Source organism: Sylvia atricapilla, chromosome Z (genome assembly GCF_009819655.1).
Source record: "Sylvia atricapilla isolate bSylAtr1 chromosome Z, bSylAtr1.pri, whole genome shotgun sequence".
Lineage (NCBI taxonomy): Eukaryota > Metazoa > Chordata > Aves > Passeriformes > Sylviidae > Sylvia > Sylvia atricapilla.
In genome coordinates this window covers 50,904,220-50,919,495 of record NC_089174.1, presented here as the reverse complement: position 1 = coordinate 50,919,495, position 15,276 = coordinate 50,904,220, and the positions used below count along the sequence as shown (strand labels likewise).

Below are 15,276 nucleotides of genomic sequence, written 5' to 3'. Positions count from 1 at the left end.
GAAAATCAAAACAAAGTTTTTCTTCTAGTCAGAGAGGAAGATGAGGTGAGAACACGTGAGGGAAACAACATGGAGACACCAAGGTCAGTGGAGAAGGAGGGGCAGGAGGTGGTCCAGGTGCCAGAGCTGAGGTTCCTGAGCAGGCTGTGGTGAGACCATGGTGAAGCAGGTGTGCCCCTGCCACCCATGGGGATCCACAGGGGATGGAGAGATCCATGGGGAAGATGCCCACACTGGAGCAGGTGGATGCCTGAAGCAAGCTGTGATCCAGTCGGAGACCCAGTGAGGCGAGAAGGTCCTTGTTACAGGCTGGAGCAGCCTGTCCTTGGAGGACTGCACGCCATGGAAAAAGTGACCCACATCACAACAATTTTGGGAGGACCGTCTGCTCATGGGAGGGTCTCATGTTTGCAGCAGGTGCAGTTTGGCTGCTGTTCATGAGAGTGGACCCACATCAGAGAAGTTCATGGAGAACTATATCCCGTGGGAGGGACCCCATGGCCTCACAGGGGAAGGACTCTTCTTCTGGAGCAGTGGAAGAAAATCTTGGGAATGAACTGACCAAAACCCCTACTCCCCGTCTGCCCACACTGTTGGTGGGATGGAGGGAGGGGCCAGGTGGAAAAATGTGTTTTAAGGGCTTATTTTACTTCTCATTATCCTCCTCTGAACCTGTTGGTCATAAATTCACTTTGCAACTTAAGTTGAGCCTGTTTTACCCTTGGAGTGCTTTTTTCCCGGTCCTTATCTCAACTCATGAACCCTTCCTTAATTTTTCTTCCTCTCTACTGCACAGCTGTGGCATTGGAGCGTGAGCGAACAGCTTTTGTGGGTGCCTGGCATCAGGCAAGTGTCAAACCACAACTACTTAGATCTACAGACTATTCTACCTAGAGAAACACCTTGTAGTTAATGGTTTAGGCTTATCACAGCCACAAAGGTATATAAAAGTTACACACATGGCTTCAAGTGAAGTATACTGGTCTAGGAGCAGGCTAGTCAGCACACAAGAAGTTGGCATACAAATTGTGAAGAGGTCAAGACAACCACCTGCAATAAATGGCACTGATTTAAAATGTCCATGGATTTTCTGGGCAACAATTCAAAACCTGTAACTTCACCTTGTCAGTACTAAAAATTTTCACTCAATGTGCCTTATACTAGCAACTAAAAGCTAAAGCAAAGGTGACAGTTCCACCTGGAAAATCATGGGTTTCTATCACCCAGGTAATCTATCACTTACCATTCCCAGATGCCAGTGCTTTCACCACAGAGTTTGCTGAAAGTGCCTGCTGCTAATAATGCCTTAAGTTTTACCTTTCATATTTGAAGATTCTGTGCTGCCTAGGGATGTAGTTCTGAGCCTCATATTAAGTGCAAGTAAATTCTCTTCACAGAGTAGGTAGACAAAAATCCTTTTCCTGCTGAGAACCAAGGACAACTTTCAGCCCAACAGCATAAACAACGGTAGACTGAAGAGAGAAACAAGAAGGATGAGACCTCACAACCAGAAGCTGTAATTGGCCAATTAAACCCCAACACGCAAATGGACCAAAACATAAAAATGTAAGATCCTGTGAACAATCAGACATTTTGTGGCCATTCTAAGTCCACCCGGGGTTCAGCCTTGGTCAGGCTCTTGTCCTGCCCAAGGTGGATCCTGAAGGCCTTTCAATAAATGCCCACTTTACTCTCTAGCTCTGTCCAGTCTCTGTTTCAGGTCAGCCTTCCAAGGCATCACTAACACTAGCTCCACCAGTGATGGGGCGGAGGCTTCCCTGCCTCTGAGCAACACCTGTCTGCAACACATTCCTTTTTAAGGAACACACACACAATCATTCAAACTTACTGAAGAAGGGAGGCAAACTATACAGAGAAACTTTAAGGTAAGGGAGCTTTTTCAGACTTAAATTCAGTGTGAAGTCAAAGCACAAAATGACAAAAGCATGTCCTTCAGTGCTGTAAGCTTCCCATCACTAGTAACACTAGACCACTGCACTAGTAATACTATTGATCACTCCCAGACAGGAAGCAAGGTTGTCACTCTCACAGGAGGGTCTGATCTCCATAATCTGAGGCATAACTGAGAAGCAAGTTTACACTTTACATTCTCCACATTTTTCTGCAAACTGAAGTACTACATATTTTTGCCATGTCTTTGCTCCCACACACTTGTGTAATAGTTGTGTAATACTTGTCTTCAGCCAAAATACCTGAAATGACAAACAACAGACAAATGACAAAAACTTTAAGGGTTATGGACACCACCAATTTCACTTCCAAAGTAGCATCTTACCTACTACATATTGCTTCACAGAAGTGGCAGTGCAGAAGCTCTGAATGTGGCAGTAAGACAATAATGCTCTCTAACAAGATTTACATTTTTGGGACCACTTGGCTAAACTCTTTCCTTGCCTGTTGTATGAACTTTGGATTGTTGTCTCAATTTTCAGAACCATTTCAGCTAGTTCCACTAATCAGTATCATCTAAGTGCTTACTCTGATAGATAGCTCTTGATTTCAGTGAGATATCTAGTGGAGAATCAAGAGGTTCTACAGATGAACATCTCTTTCCATCCCTTGACTCACTCAATTTAAGAAGTAGAATTTGCCCCATAAATCCATCTGTCAAAACAGGGAATCACAGAATAGATAAGGTTGGAAGAGATCACACTGGGTCATCTGACTCAGCTTCCCTGCTCAAGCATAATTAACCTAGAGAGTGTTGCATATGGCACTCAAGCAGTTCTTGAATATCTCGAGTGAGTGAGACAACACAACCTCTCTGAGCAGCCTGTTCAATGTTCCATCTCTTGCACAGTAAAGCTCTTCCTCATATTCAGCTGGAACTTCTTGTGCATCTGTCTGCTCACTGGTCTTTGTCCTATTGCTTGGCATCACTGGGAGGAGTCTGGTCCGTCCTCTTGACACCCTCCCTTCAGATACTCCTAAGCATTGATGAGATCCTCTCAGCTGTCTCCTCTCAATGCTGAAAAGCCCCAGGTCCATGAGCTTTTCCTCACTTAGAGAGATGCTCCAGTCCCTTAATCCTCTTTGTTGCCCTCCACTGAACCTGCTTCAGATCTCCATGTCTTCCTTGTCCTGCGGAGCCCAGAACTGGACACAGCATTCCAGGTGAGGCCTCACCAGGGCAGAGTGGAGGGGCAGGATCACCTCCCTCAACCTGGTGGCAATGAATGCTCTTCAGAATGCAGCCCAGCCCCTTCTTGGCCACCAGGGCACACTGCTGGCTCATGGAGAGCTTGCTGTGCACTAGAACCTCCAGGTCAATCTGGACAGAGCTGCTTCTCAGCAGGTCATCCCCAGCCTGTGCTGGTGCCTGGGATTGTTCCTCCCCAGGTGCAGGACCCCGCATTTGCCTTTGCTGAATTTCAGAAGGTTTCTCTCTGCCCATCTCTCCAGTGTGTCAAGGTACTTCTGAAGGGCTGCACAGCCCTCTGGGGTATCAGCCACTCCTCCCAGCTTTGTGTTGTCAGTGACATTGCTAAGGAGCCTCTGCCCCTTCACCCAAGTCTTTGACGGGTAAGTTAAACAAGACTGGGCCCACTATTGAACCTTGGGAGGTACCATTACAGACAAGTCTCCAACTGGTGTCTGTGCCACCGGAATGATCTCTGGGATTTGCTGTTCAGCCAGTTCCCAATCCACCTTCCTGTCTTCCCATTCCGCCCACTCTTCCTGAGTTTGCCCATGAGGATGTTATAAGAGACAGTGCCGGAAGTCTAGCTGAAGACGACATACACTGCTCTCCCCTCATCCATCCAACAGGTAAGCTGTTGGATGTTTCTTCACAGCAGGCAATCAGGTTGGTCAAATATGATTTACCTTTAGTGAATTCATGCTGACTACTCCTGATCACCTTCTTATCCTCTCTGTGGATAAAGACGGCTACCAGAATTCATTGTTCCATCACCCTTCCAAGGACTGAGGTGAGGCTGAGTAGTCAGTAGTTACGTCTGGTTCCCCCTTCTTGCCCTTTCTGAAGGCCATTTAAGCTGGACTGGAACTGGAAATGCTAAATTATTAAAATAATTGCAGCTTACTAGATTTTTTTCTATCTTAAATTGATAATTGGAGTAGCGCTAGTAGCTACCTTGCTGTCAGTTAGTGCCCTTAGTAACTGGAAAGAAATGGCTCCCCCTTGTTTTTAGAAAATTCACTAGGAGTAACTTAACACAGATTTTACTTCACAGTTGTAGATGCCATGGTAGAGTTCAGGTCTTTTTTCACCATTGCATTCTAGTGATGCAAGCAGTTTTCCGCAGCCACAGTAACTTGGAAATCTCAGCTGCACTGGCACCCAGGCCCAGGCAATCAACTCAACAGCTTAAAGAATCAGTATAACTCAGCATTTAAGATCTTGCCCATGGTCAGCAGACAACAAGCCACAGCAAAGCTGTTTCTGAGAAATACACAAGATAAAATCCTATTTTTAACTCCCTTATTAAAAGTCTTCCCTAGACTGAAAGCACATGCAAGTTACAATCTCAAATATGCATTTCAGGTGTGGCATGTAGATTTTCTTAAGTGGCACTAAGTCGACTGCACCAAAAGAGCTCCCTGCCTTGCCTCCTGACCTACTTTACAGAGATACCAGTCTTTCAGCTCAGAGCAAGAGCAGACTGGCTCATGTGACCGCCAGACCATCTGTTTAAGATACCACAAGAGTAGACCACAATGCTAGAACGCACCTGCACAGATTAATATGCAGGGCAACACTCTGCACATTAATCTAGGAACCGAAGTCACCCAGATTAGTGCGTCAATAGCAAACCTCTGTGCTTTTATTCTCTGCCCCTCCCACCATTAATTACAGGGACACGCTGCCTGGGCACTGATAGGAGGAGGTCCCCTTACAACTGTAATAAGAGAACTTTGTTATCAAAGTGGTTATCCTTTTCTATCCATGAATGAGCTCAGAAAGTATTCAGCTACTTGGGTAAGTTTAAGACACTTCAGCACAGGCAGCCCTGAGGATTCCTTCTGACCATTAAGCATAACTCTTTCCACCACGGCTGACAAGTTATTGCCAAGACTCATCCTTCTGAAACCCATCTGAAGAACCAAGTTCCTCTATATATGCTCAGAATATCTATTTTCAATACTCTGTCTCATTATGTATGAAATAATCCTGTTGAAAAGATTATTAAAACTGTGCAACACTGAATTCAACCTCAAAGTATATACCCCTCCCTCCTATAAGTTGGAGTAAGAACCACAAAGTAATAACACTGTTATATACAGTAGAAGCTATGTTTAGCTTTACAAGAAGAGATTGAAAAAGTAATGGTGCTAAGATACTTATGCTGATGCAAATGTTTGTTCCAACTTGCTAGCTGTTCTTCATCTTGATCAAAAAAGAAGTGAAGCAATTTAAGAAACTTCCTCTAGTTTTATAACAGTACTAGAGCATTTGTGGTGTAAGATACCATGAAAGTACCATTCTACATTTCTACAAGTGAAGGCAAATGTAAGAGCAGCAGTGTGGTGTTCTAGTTTGTCCTACACCATCAAACCTCAGAGTGGCTACAAGAAAAAAAAAAAAAAGACAAGCACATTTTTTCCGTAGGACACTGTTGTACTAATCTATCCAAGTGGTATTACAAGTTTGAGGGATGAAATAGCTACAGAAAGCAGCTCTAGTTACCACTATAATGACAGACAGGAAACAGGATTCAGTCAGCAGCTTGACTGTGGATAGAATGCTGACGATGCACTGAAAGCCATGCTGGGTTTAAGTAAGACCTTTTAATAAGAAGACTAGAAAAAAGCTGCCTGACATGCACATACACAATGTAACAGAAGAGACAGGAGTTCCTTTAAACAAGACAACCAAGCTCAGCCTTTGAGAGCTGATTATCTACTTAGGAAGCATGTGGCAGACAACTACCTGTACCCAGAAGCTTTCTGGTTTAAGAAATATGGTTCACTCCTGTCTTCAAAAAATATACAGGGAACTGCAGGACAGTTACTTCAATCCCTGGAAAAGGGTCAAGCAAATATTAGAAACCACTTCTAAACACACAAAGCACATGGTGATCAGAAATCAGCAAGGACATAAGGGAACTCATGCTTAACTAACTCAATGCCTACCTGCTATGAAGATACCAGTGAGGTGGTGTGGAGAAGAGCTTTAACACAGTTAATTTCAACCTTAAGAGGACTTTCAAAAAAATTTCTCATAACACTAGACAATCTGATGAGGCACAAGGTAGACAGATGTATAGCAAGGTGGGCTGAAAAACTGGCTGAACTGCTGGGTTCAAAGCATTGTGATCCCACAAATTCCAAATGGTGTGTATCAGCAGAGAGTATTAGGGTCACTACTGTTCTAACACCTACACTACGGGCCTGAATGATGGAACAGGGTATATACTCAGCAAGTGTACTGTTAGTACACAGCTGTATAGAATGCTTGATCAGATGTTTGTGCTGTCATTCAGGAAGACCTCAATAGGCTGGAGAGATGGGTTATGGGATACCTCAAAAAATTCAGTATGAGGAAATGTGAAATCCTGCTCCTCCCAGGAGCAACCTCATTCAGCAGTGTGTGCTGGAGGCTGATTGACTGAAAAGCAGTTTGGCACAGTGAATGAAAACAAAAGAAAAGAAAAGAAAAAAAAAAAAACAAAAACCAAAAACACCACACCACAGACACTGCTGGAAAAATTGACTAAGAGCCAACAAAATGCCTCAAAGCAAAGAAGGCAAACAGCCTGGAGATAATAATGCTCAGGGAATCTTATCAATAAGGATAAATATTTGATGGAAGGGTGTACAGAAGGAAGTGACAGATTCTTTTTAGTCAAAATTGAAACACTGGAAGTTTAACTTAAACATGAGAAAGATTTTCTACTTTGTGGGTGACTGGATGCGGGAACAGGATGCCCAGAGAGCTGTTCAAAAAAACAGCATCACAGCATCCTGGGCAGCCTGGTCTATCTGAGCAAAGAGGTTGGATGAGACAATGTGCAGAAGTGTCTTCTAGCATCAACTTCCCTGTGACTGTCATTTTTGCATCCTGTAGATAGGAACAGAGATCAACCCATCCATACTGACATTGCTTCTGAAATTTGCCAACTTCAGCTTGACTTCTGCAGTCTCTAGTCTCCCCCACAACCGAGAATTTACCTCCAGCTTCCTTTAAGAACCATACATGTGGTGCCGGTCTAAGTTCTCATCTAGTCAGAGAAGGAAGAAGTTTGTAGAAGCTCAGGAAGATCTATTTTAAGTTTTAGATTATACTGCAAACTGGTTTAATCTGTTGGTGGAAAAAGTTAAGAGCAATAATTACAAAATATCAACCGAGGAGGCTGGAAGTAGAGCTTCAGCCTCTCAGTATATTTTCTGGAATTGGAGAGGCGCCAGGCTCCCTTGCAGAGTAAGTGCTATTCAATAACACTCCAGCAATATAGAGTATTTATACTTGATCAGGTGCTAATAAGAAGTTTAGGAATTCACCAGGGTGCTAACTTGGAAGCAGAGGAGCATGCAAACAGTAGTTTCCAGTTAGCAACCAGAAGTTTGAAGTAGGAGTCCTTAAGTCCATTAACTAGCAAATTCAAGGTACACATTCACTCCTAGCCTGGTATGGTATTCCACATCAGCTCTGGTATCTGCTTGATATACTACCTGTAAAACAGCCTTGAAGCTCCCATCAGCTGTATAGAGTTAACAGAGGCAGACACAAGGAATGTAGAGCTTCCAAGAAGAAAAGCTGAGAAAGTCACAGGTAGCTGGCCACAAGTACACTAACAGCAGTCAAAAGTGTCTGAAAAATGACAAGCAAATTTGAGTCCTCAGACAGCTGGGATATGAAAGCTTTTGGAGTCCTTGGCAAGAAACCAAGTGACGTGAATCAGGACTCTGATCAGACAGCTGCCAGTCTCAAGGCAGACCACAGCAAGAACAGCCAACACCAGCATGTTAGGAAGATACTCTTAGAAGATACAAGTCTTGAGGGACCACAGCTACACAACAGTGGAACTAAGCCATACAGAACACTTCCTTTCTAACTCTGCTCAGCCTGGCATTTCCAAATCTTAGCAGCAGCCTTCTAAATCTGCACAGCCCCAGGGGGTCTGAATCCAAGTCTTCACACAGCAAAAAATCTACTTCTCACCTCTGATCTAAACTCAGTAACCTATTAATACTGCCTTTTCTCCTCATTGTCAAAGCTTTTGTCCTAGTGCACAGAGTAGATTTTTATCGAAAGTGACAAACTTGTGCACTGGAGTCAAGTAGTCATGTGCAAGTAGAACTTCCTTCTTTTTTAAAAAGTAAAAGACAGAGAGAAATCCAGACACTTCCTCATTTGTCTTACCCTCCTCAGCAGTTGATCTGCTCTTTCAAAAGCTAAACCAGCAAGGCTTCAGTTTTACAACTAACTCTACAACTAATCCTGCCATGCAACTTGAGGAACTGTTTTCTTCTGCATGTTTCTCCTATCACTTGATGTTAAAAATAAAAGGAAATAAATAAAAGGAAAAACCTCAAAACACAACAAACATGGTAGCTTTAGCTCAGGTTCAGCTTTAGCTGCCTCCTTATCTGAACACTAGAAAGGGTGAAGGGAGAATAAACTCAAAGAGGTTTATGGTGGTCAGGTGTCAAGACAATGTTTTATTCAGTTAGACTTCATGGGAACAGAACACATGGCCAATATACAAGTGCTTTAGAAACAAGAAACTACAACTCAAGTGTTTCATGTTTCCTGCAGCATGACTGTGAAAGTCAAGTACTTAGCTAAGATGCCTTTTTCATTTAAGAGGTAAGATGCTGTCAAAAGTCAAGGTGTCATGGTTCCTAAAACTATTGTCCACTACAAGTCAAGATGAAGACAATATTCCAGATAACAAAAGTTCTCTTCCTAAGATTCAGAAAACTCAAGACTAGTCTACTTAGATGGCCTCAGTAAACAGCACAAAAGATTTTGCTTCCCTTTCCAATGACCTACTGTTCTAGTAGCATTAGTCACCTGATCAGCAACCTAAGGTTTGTGAACTTTAAAGTTACACAGGATCTAAAGTACTATATTCTTCCCATACGTGAATCAAAATCCAAAAGGAGACACACAGGCAGGTGGTCCTGTCCCCCAGGCTTCTCTGACTCAGGATGAAGTGCTGCTTTTAATCAATGGTTCAAAAAAATTAAGAAAAGCATGCTTTAAAAAATACAAAGCAGTGATGGCAGAGGTTCGGCCACTTCTATGCTATACATCAGCGGCAATAAAAATCTGCACTTTATGGGCAGAAAACCTCCCTTTACTCTGAACTTTCTGCACTCAGAGGATTTCAGTCTTAGGTACTTGTAGCTTGCAACAGATTCTAGGAAGTATTTGCTCAGAGAAAACATGAGGAACCCAGAAAAAGCAAATTATCCACTCCATGGTGATGGGCCAGTTATTGACAATCGCCCTCTTCCCAAAAGGCTAGCCTAGTACAGGTCTGGATATGGACAGCTGTCCTTAAAGAATCTGACTCAAAGGCACTTTGAAGCATGAGACTTGGACCAAAATTTCTGCAGTACCAATAGCCACCAGACTCCCCCAAAACACCAGAGAGAAGATTAGAATAGCTCCAACTCAAGAATCAACAAATGCAGAGGTTTAAGCCTAAATCAGACTTGAATGCAGACCTCCCTTTGTTACTCAGCTATTGAAGCTACTGAGCACTATTAGTTGATTAGAGAGGCAGTCTCTCTTTGTGAGGCAGACCTCACAAAATCAATAATCCACCACCAGAAATTAAGATTTTTAAGATTAACACTGGAAGTGTTCAAGGACAGGCTGGATGGAGTTCTGTGCAACCTGGTCTAGTGAGAGGTGTCCCTGTCCACAGCATGGAGATTGAACAAGATCATCTTTGAGCTCCCTTCCAACCCAAACCACTCCATGATTCTGAAACTGAAACATATAAACCATCCAAAAAGTGGTTTTACTGTTTACTTCCCCTTACCATACTTCCTCTGTAGACTACTCAATACACAGTGCAAGCATTGCCTTAAAGCCAGGAAAATCTGTTTATTGAATATTTTTTCTCAGATGGGAAAGAAGTTATCACTTTTTTTTCTTGCCAGTGTGTGAAATACTAAGCTGAAGAAGGGACATCTATCACACAGCAGAGCTGCTGATCTCCTTCTATCAAGAGGATAAGACATGGCTTTTTCTGCTCATTTAGCTGGAAGGAAAAAAAAAACTCTCTTCCCACTGGATATCCTTTTATTCTGCAAGAATCATAGCCCAGTGCCATTTCCAGGTCAAGCACTGAACTGCTCTCAAGTCTGAACATCATCATAGCCACTTATGCTCTGTCTTTTAGAGTACTTCTATGCTGCCAAGTGCCTAAAACAGAATGGTACTACATACAGGGCACAGAAAGATGGATTTCATTTCTATTGCTGATGGAAAAACTGGTCAAGAACTTTCCTACATAGAGAAGTTAGCGACCACAGCCTGAAGCTAGAGTTACTTCTGCTTCCAGGTTATCAGGAATACTGATACACTTCTCAAAACCTCAAAGCAGTGAAGCAGAGAGAAGCTTGCTTACACTCCAAAAGCAAAGCAGTTCTCTAACACAACTGAGGAAAGACATTATAGGGTGTGAGATACTCCTCAGAACACTGCTTCTCACCAGCTATACAGCAATGTGGATGGACTGTGCAAACAGCCGCAGCTCCTCAGCTGCAAGATTTGTGAATGCCGCTGCCAAATTCTATTCCTACAGGTTTGCCAGACAACAATCTAGTTACATGATTAAGCCATCTATCACAAAAACCTCCACAATTCCTATCCCTGCCTTAGTCACATACCCTTTTCTCAGCAGGTCATCAACTGGCTAATTTGTTAGATGAAGGCCTAAGTTCCTGAAGAGAAGGTAAGCCTTGCTTCTCACTAGAGCAAGAGTGGGCAAATGTTCAAGAAGAGGACTCCTTACATGGGCAGGAAGAAGTGCTGAATACCTACACCACAGCTGCACACAGCAGATGGTGAAATATGGAAGAGGCCAGGCTACCTTGACTCATTCTCCTGCAGCATGGGAGTGTATTGAGCCAGATACTACTGACAGCCTCTAGGCTTTTGGAGCCTAGGAGATCCTCCTACCCATAAGCAGCTCCATATGCCCCAAGACAAGAACCACAGAAGAAGCACTTCTTGCCACCAGCAACTCAGCAACACCTTGTATGCACAAACCAGTTGTGCCAGTAATGCTTTTGAGCCCACATCATCCCTTGCAGTTCCTGCTCCCAGGAAATGCTACCTTAAAAATTTCAGTAAGACCTGTCTCCAGAGATGCCAAGTCCTTGCAAGCATAGCTAATTTATCAGCAGTGCTGTACTGCCACTACCAAATTATCAGCACAGGGAAGGCACTTCACAGAGTTCGCCAGCGTCCTGTGAACATAGGCCAGAGCTAGAGAAGAAAAAGCAGACACAGATACTCCTGCAGAGAGCACCCTGTCTGTATTAGTGCTCGGAAGAAGGGAGCAAGAGTTCAGCCTGGAAAGGACAATCACACACAAGCTGATAATAAGGAAACAATGCCAGCTCCAAGCCTTCCCCGTGAGAGCAACAGGAAGGAGACAGCAAAGGAGCTGCAGCAATGCCTGAAAATTTTACACCTATCTGTAGATGAGCCACAGGCAGATACAGTAAATAAAACACCGCCTCTTGCAACCTTCCCGTGCCGGCACGACCACCAGTGTCCCAGCTGGACCCTCGCAGCAAGGGACACGATGCCTTCTCCTCCCGGAGCCGCTTTGGGCTCCTGCAGTGGATGTCAGCAGCGCCCAGGGCTTCATCTCCCCATGGGGAGACGAAGCCGGGAGAAGGGATGTGTCAGGGAAACACACACAGCCGTTTTTCCAGCTCTCCTTCAACACCAGAGGTCCCCTCAAATGCCGCGCCCCCCTTCCCCGGGCCATACCTTGTCGACGATGCTGCGAGGCAGGAGCAGGTCGGGGCTGGGAGTGAGCGCCGGCCCCATCTCCTCGCTGCTGGACGTGGCCAGGGGATGCGGCATCTCTCGCAGCGACTTGGGCCCAGAGGACGGGAGGGGCTTAGGGGCGCCCGCCGCGCCGCCCGACATCGCGCCGGGGCCGGGCAGCGACGGAGGCAAGGAGGGAGGGAGCGGAGGCCGCGCCGCCTCGGCGAGAAGCTGCGGGGCCGCGGCCGGAGCCTGCCCGCCACCGCCGCGATACGAGGAGGCGCAGGAGGCGGCGGCTGCGGCGACGACGAAGGAGGAGGAGCGAGCGCAGCATCCGCCTGCGCCACCGCCCGCCCCTTTCGAAACGGAGGTCCGCGCCACCCGCCGCCCCGCCTGGCCCGGCCCGGCGACGGGAGCACAGACACCGCCCCTGGGAGCCAGAGGCGGCCGGGGGAGGCGTGTGGACTTGCGGAGCCCCGGGCGGGCCGTAGGAATCAGGGGATGTGGCGGAGTTCCAGGCGGGCCGGGCCGATCCGGGGGAGGCACCGCGCCACCGAGCGGCCCCGACGGTGACGCCGGACTGCGGCGGTGTCGCCGCACGCTGTCGAACGGCGGGTTAAGTGCCAGAAAAGCAATCCAGCTCTCCGACTTTTCCAGCCTCGCCGACGTCAAACTACGCTTATGTTGGAAGAGAAGTTTGTAAGCGGGCGGACTGCGGTGCAGGACCGACCCCAGCCGGGCTCAGGAGGGACAGGGCCTGGCTTCCGGGACTCGCTCGCGGTGGGAGTGCGCCACGAGCGGGTACGCTGAGAGATGCCTTGCCCGCAAGGCCTGCATAGAAACATCCTTTCATTGATGCCGTCTGCCTATTTTGCCACAGCGATCTCACGTTGGGAGATCTCACGTTGTAGAATGTTTCATTGTGCTGAAATGAGCTAAAAGATACATCAGGACCTCTAGAAACGATCCATGCAAATCTGTCTTAACAGCATGTATTCATCACAAAAAAATTCAGTGATCTATCCAAAATTAACAGCATGGAAAAAAGTGTTCACGATGGTAGAGTAACCCATAATTGGGAGGAAAATCATAGTCTGGACTAAGATGTTTCCTGACCAGGTAAAGCAGCTAAATCTGGCAGATAATTTACCTTTCTCCAAATAATTTGCTCAGCACTAATTACACATGATAGAGTAACATGCTACTAGGGAAAGTGATGTATCACTGTAAGACTACCACGATCTCTTCCAGCTACAGATAGATACATGAAGATAAACATAGTTATGTGACAAGATAAAGACTTGGATGCTGTTAACATGTATTTAACTTTTCCTGAGGAGTACAAGCCATTGAAATAAAAAGGGCAGCACTAATACCTAAAGCTAAGCTACCAAGGCTTACAGGTGTCACTGCCAAGTGACACACAGCAGGACAAGCATGGCAACACAACACTGTGGACTGTCGTTACAAAAAGAAATGCTGTGTATCACAGGGGAAAAAAAATCAATCCTTGCTATAAATAACTACTTAATATTACATAATGTTTGAATTCCAGCAGAGATCAAAAGTCCAAGTGCCAGGCCCCAGTGAGAAGGTGACTGTGAAATATTCCTTGTTCATTACACTTCATTACACTTTTTATTACAATTATCTGTGTTACCTGTTTCTGCTACGTCATCCTTAACTCAGTTCATCTGACACAGAATACTTAGAAATACTTTCAAATGACTAACTGGATCAGTATATGCAAAATGCAGAAATATTTGTGCACCTATGAATACAAGTAAGTTGAAATCTAGTTAGAAAAAGTTCAGAAGACATTAGTGGAAGAGCTGTTACATGAGAAAACTACAAATTTGCTGATTTTTATGGTAATATTCCTAAATTCTGGTTATGAAGTTAGGTTAAATTTCAGAATTCCAACACCATAGCATGTGGTAAAGTCAAGTTGGCTAACTGTTGACATTAAGTCAACACTTAAATGTAATTTATGATAACATGCTTTAAAAATAAAACCCCAAAAACCAGACAGGGTAAGCAATCTAACCTTAACTGTCTTAATGACCAATGACAAATGTCTCTCATCCTCTGAGTACCAAATCTGCAAAGATTTGTACAGACAGCAATTTAGGTTTAACAGTGATACATATCTTAGGTAGCAAGTGCATACTGAGAACCAAGAAGACCAAGTTGGATGGAGTTCTGAGTGACCTGGTCTAGTGGAAGGCTCCCTTCCACTAGACAGGGGCATTGGAACTGGATGATTATTAAGGTCCCTTCCAACCCAAATCATTCTGTGTTCTATTAGAAGAGTTCAAAATCATAAATCATACCTTAAAATAGATTAAATTTATTTTAAATGTGTAATCTTAAAAATCTGTATAACTCTCTGGCCTTTGCTGGAGTCTCTGCAAGTTCATATCACAGACTAGGGTGAGCTTTTACCTTCTTCTTCAGCTAAAATGGAAACCCATTTCTACTTTTTTTTTTTTTTTTTTTTTTTTTTTTTTTTTTTTTTTTTTTTTTTTTTTTTTTTTTTTTTAAACATGGAAGATGACCATATTATGTAGTTGATTTCAAGAACTGGAACTTCAAAAAGAAGACAGAACATTGAATCTGCAATTAAAGTTAGGAGCAAATTCTTGTACCTTGATTAGAACTAGTCAAGCAATATGAACAGGGGTCCTAAAGAACTCCATATCTATTGTGCATGAAATGAAACAGAAAAAAAAGATGTGCTATGTAGCTGACTTCTTGTAGGAATTGTTTTCTGCCCTCAAATAGGAACCTCTAAATGTATCAGCATGTGGTCATCTGGCTCCAACAGCAGACACAAGAAGTACTGACAAAAACTGAGGAAAGAAAGTGTCTATTTTTCTAATACCAGCAGTGAAATAAATAAAGGTCTTGATTCTGCTAGGAAATTATGAGTGATTAAAAACATGGTTATGTCTCCTTCTCCACTGTGGTGGTTTAATTTTATGACCATAATATTTTCCTTGATGTTTATATTGATTTTTTTTTTTGTTAAACATCGACCAAGCTAAAACCATTCAGCACATGAAACACACAACCAGGGAGTAAAATAGACAGTGAAAACCAAAATCAGTGGCAGGATGAAAAGAGACTGCTATTCAATGTCCACATCAAGTTAACCCAAGTTCACTTGAAAAAACTGACATGCTCTCCTAGCAAAATCATAACTATTTATTATGTTTACATCATTTCAGCTCAGAAGCAGGATGAAACAGAGGTGTAATACTAACTGGGCAAGAAGACAAATGTTCAGTTTGGGGATCAAGAATCTCACCAATGCAAGAAAAATGTCACCA

The 15,276-nt window shown here is 44.1% G+C and overlaps 1 protein-coding gene across 1 annotated transcript in view; it reads right to left on the bottom strand.

Annotated features, from left to right (window-relative positions):
* SNX30 (sorting nexin family member 30) overlaps window positions 1-12,212 on the bottom strand; it is a 44,200-nt gene extending 31,988 nt beyond the window's left edge. The window contains exon 1 of the mRNA XM_066339885.1: window positions 11,945-12,212. Coding sequence (XP_066195982.1) covers window positions 11,945-12,106 — 162 coding nt within the window. The 5' untranslated portion in view covers window positions 12,107-12,212. The remainder of the gene's footprint in view (window positions 1-11,944) is intronic.
* Window positions 12,213-15,276: the final 3,064 nt, after the last annotated feature.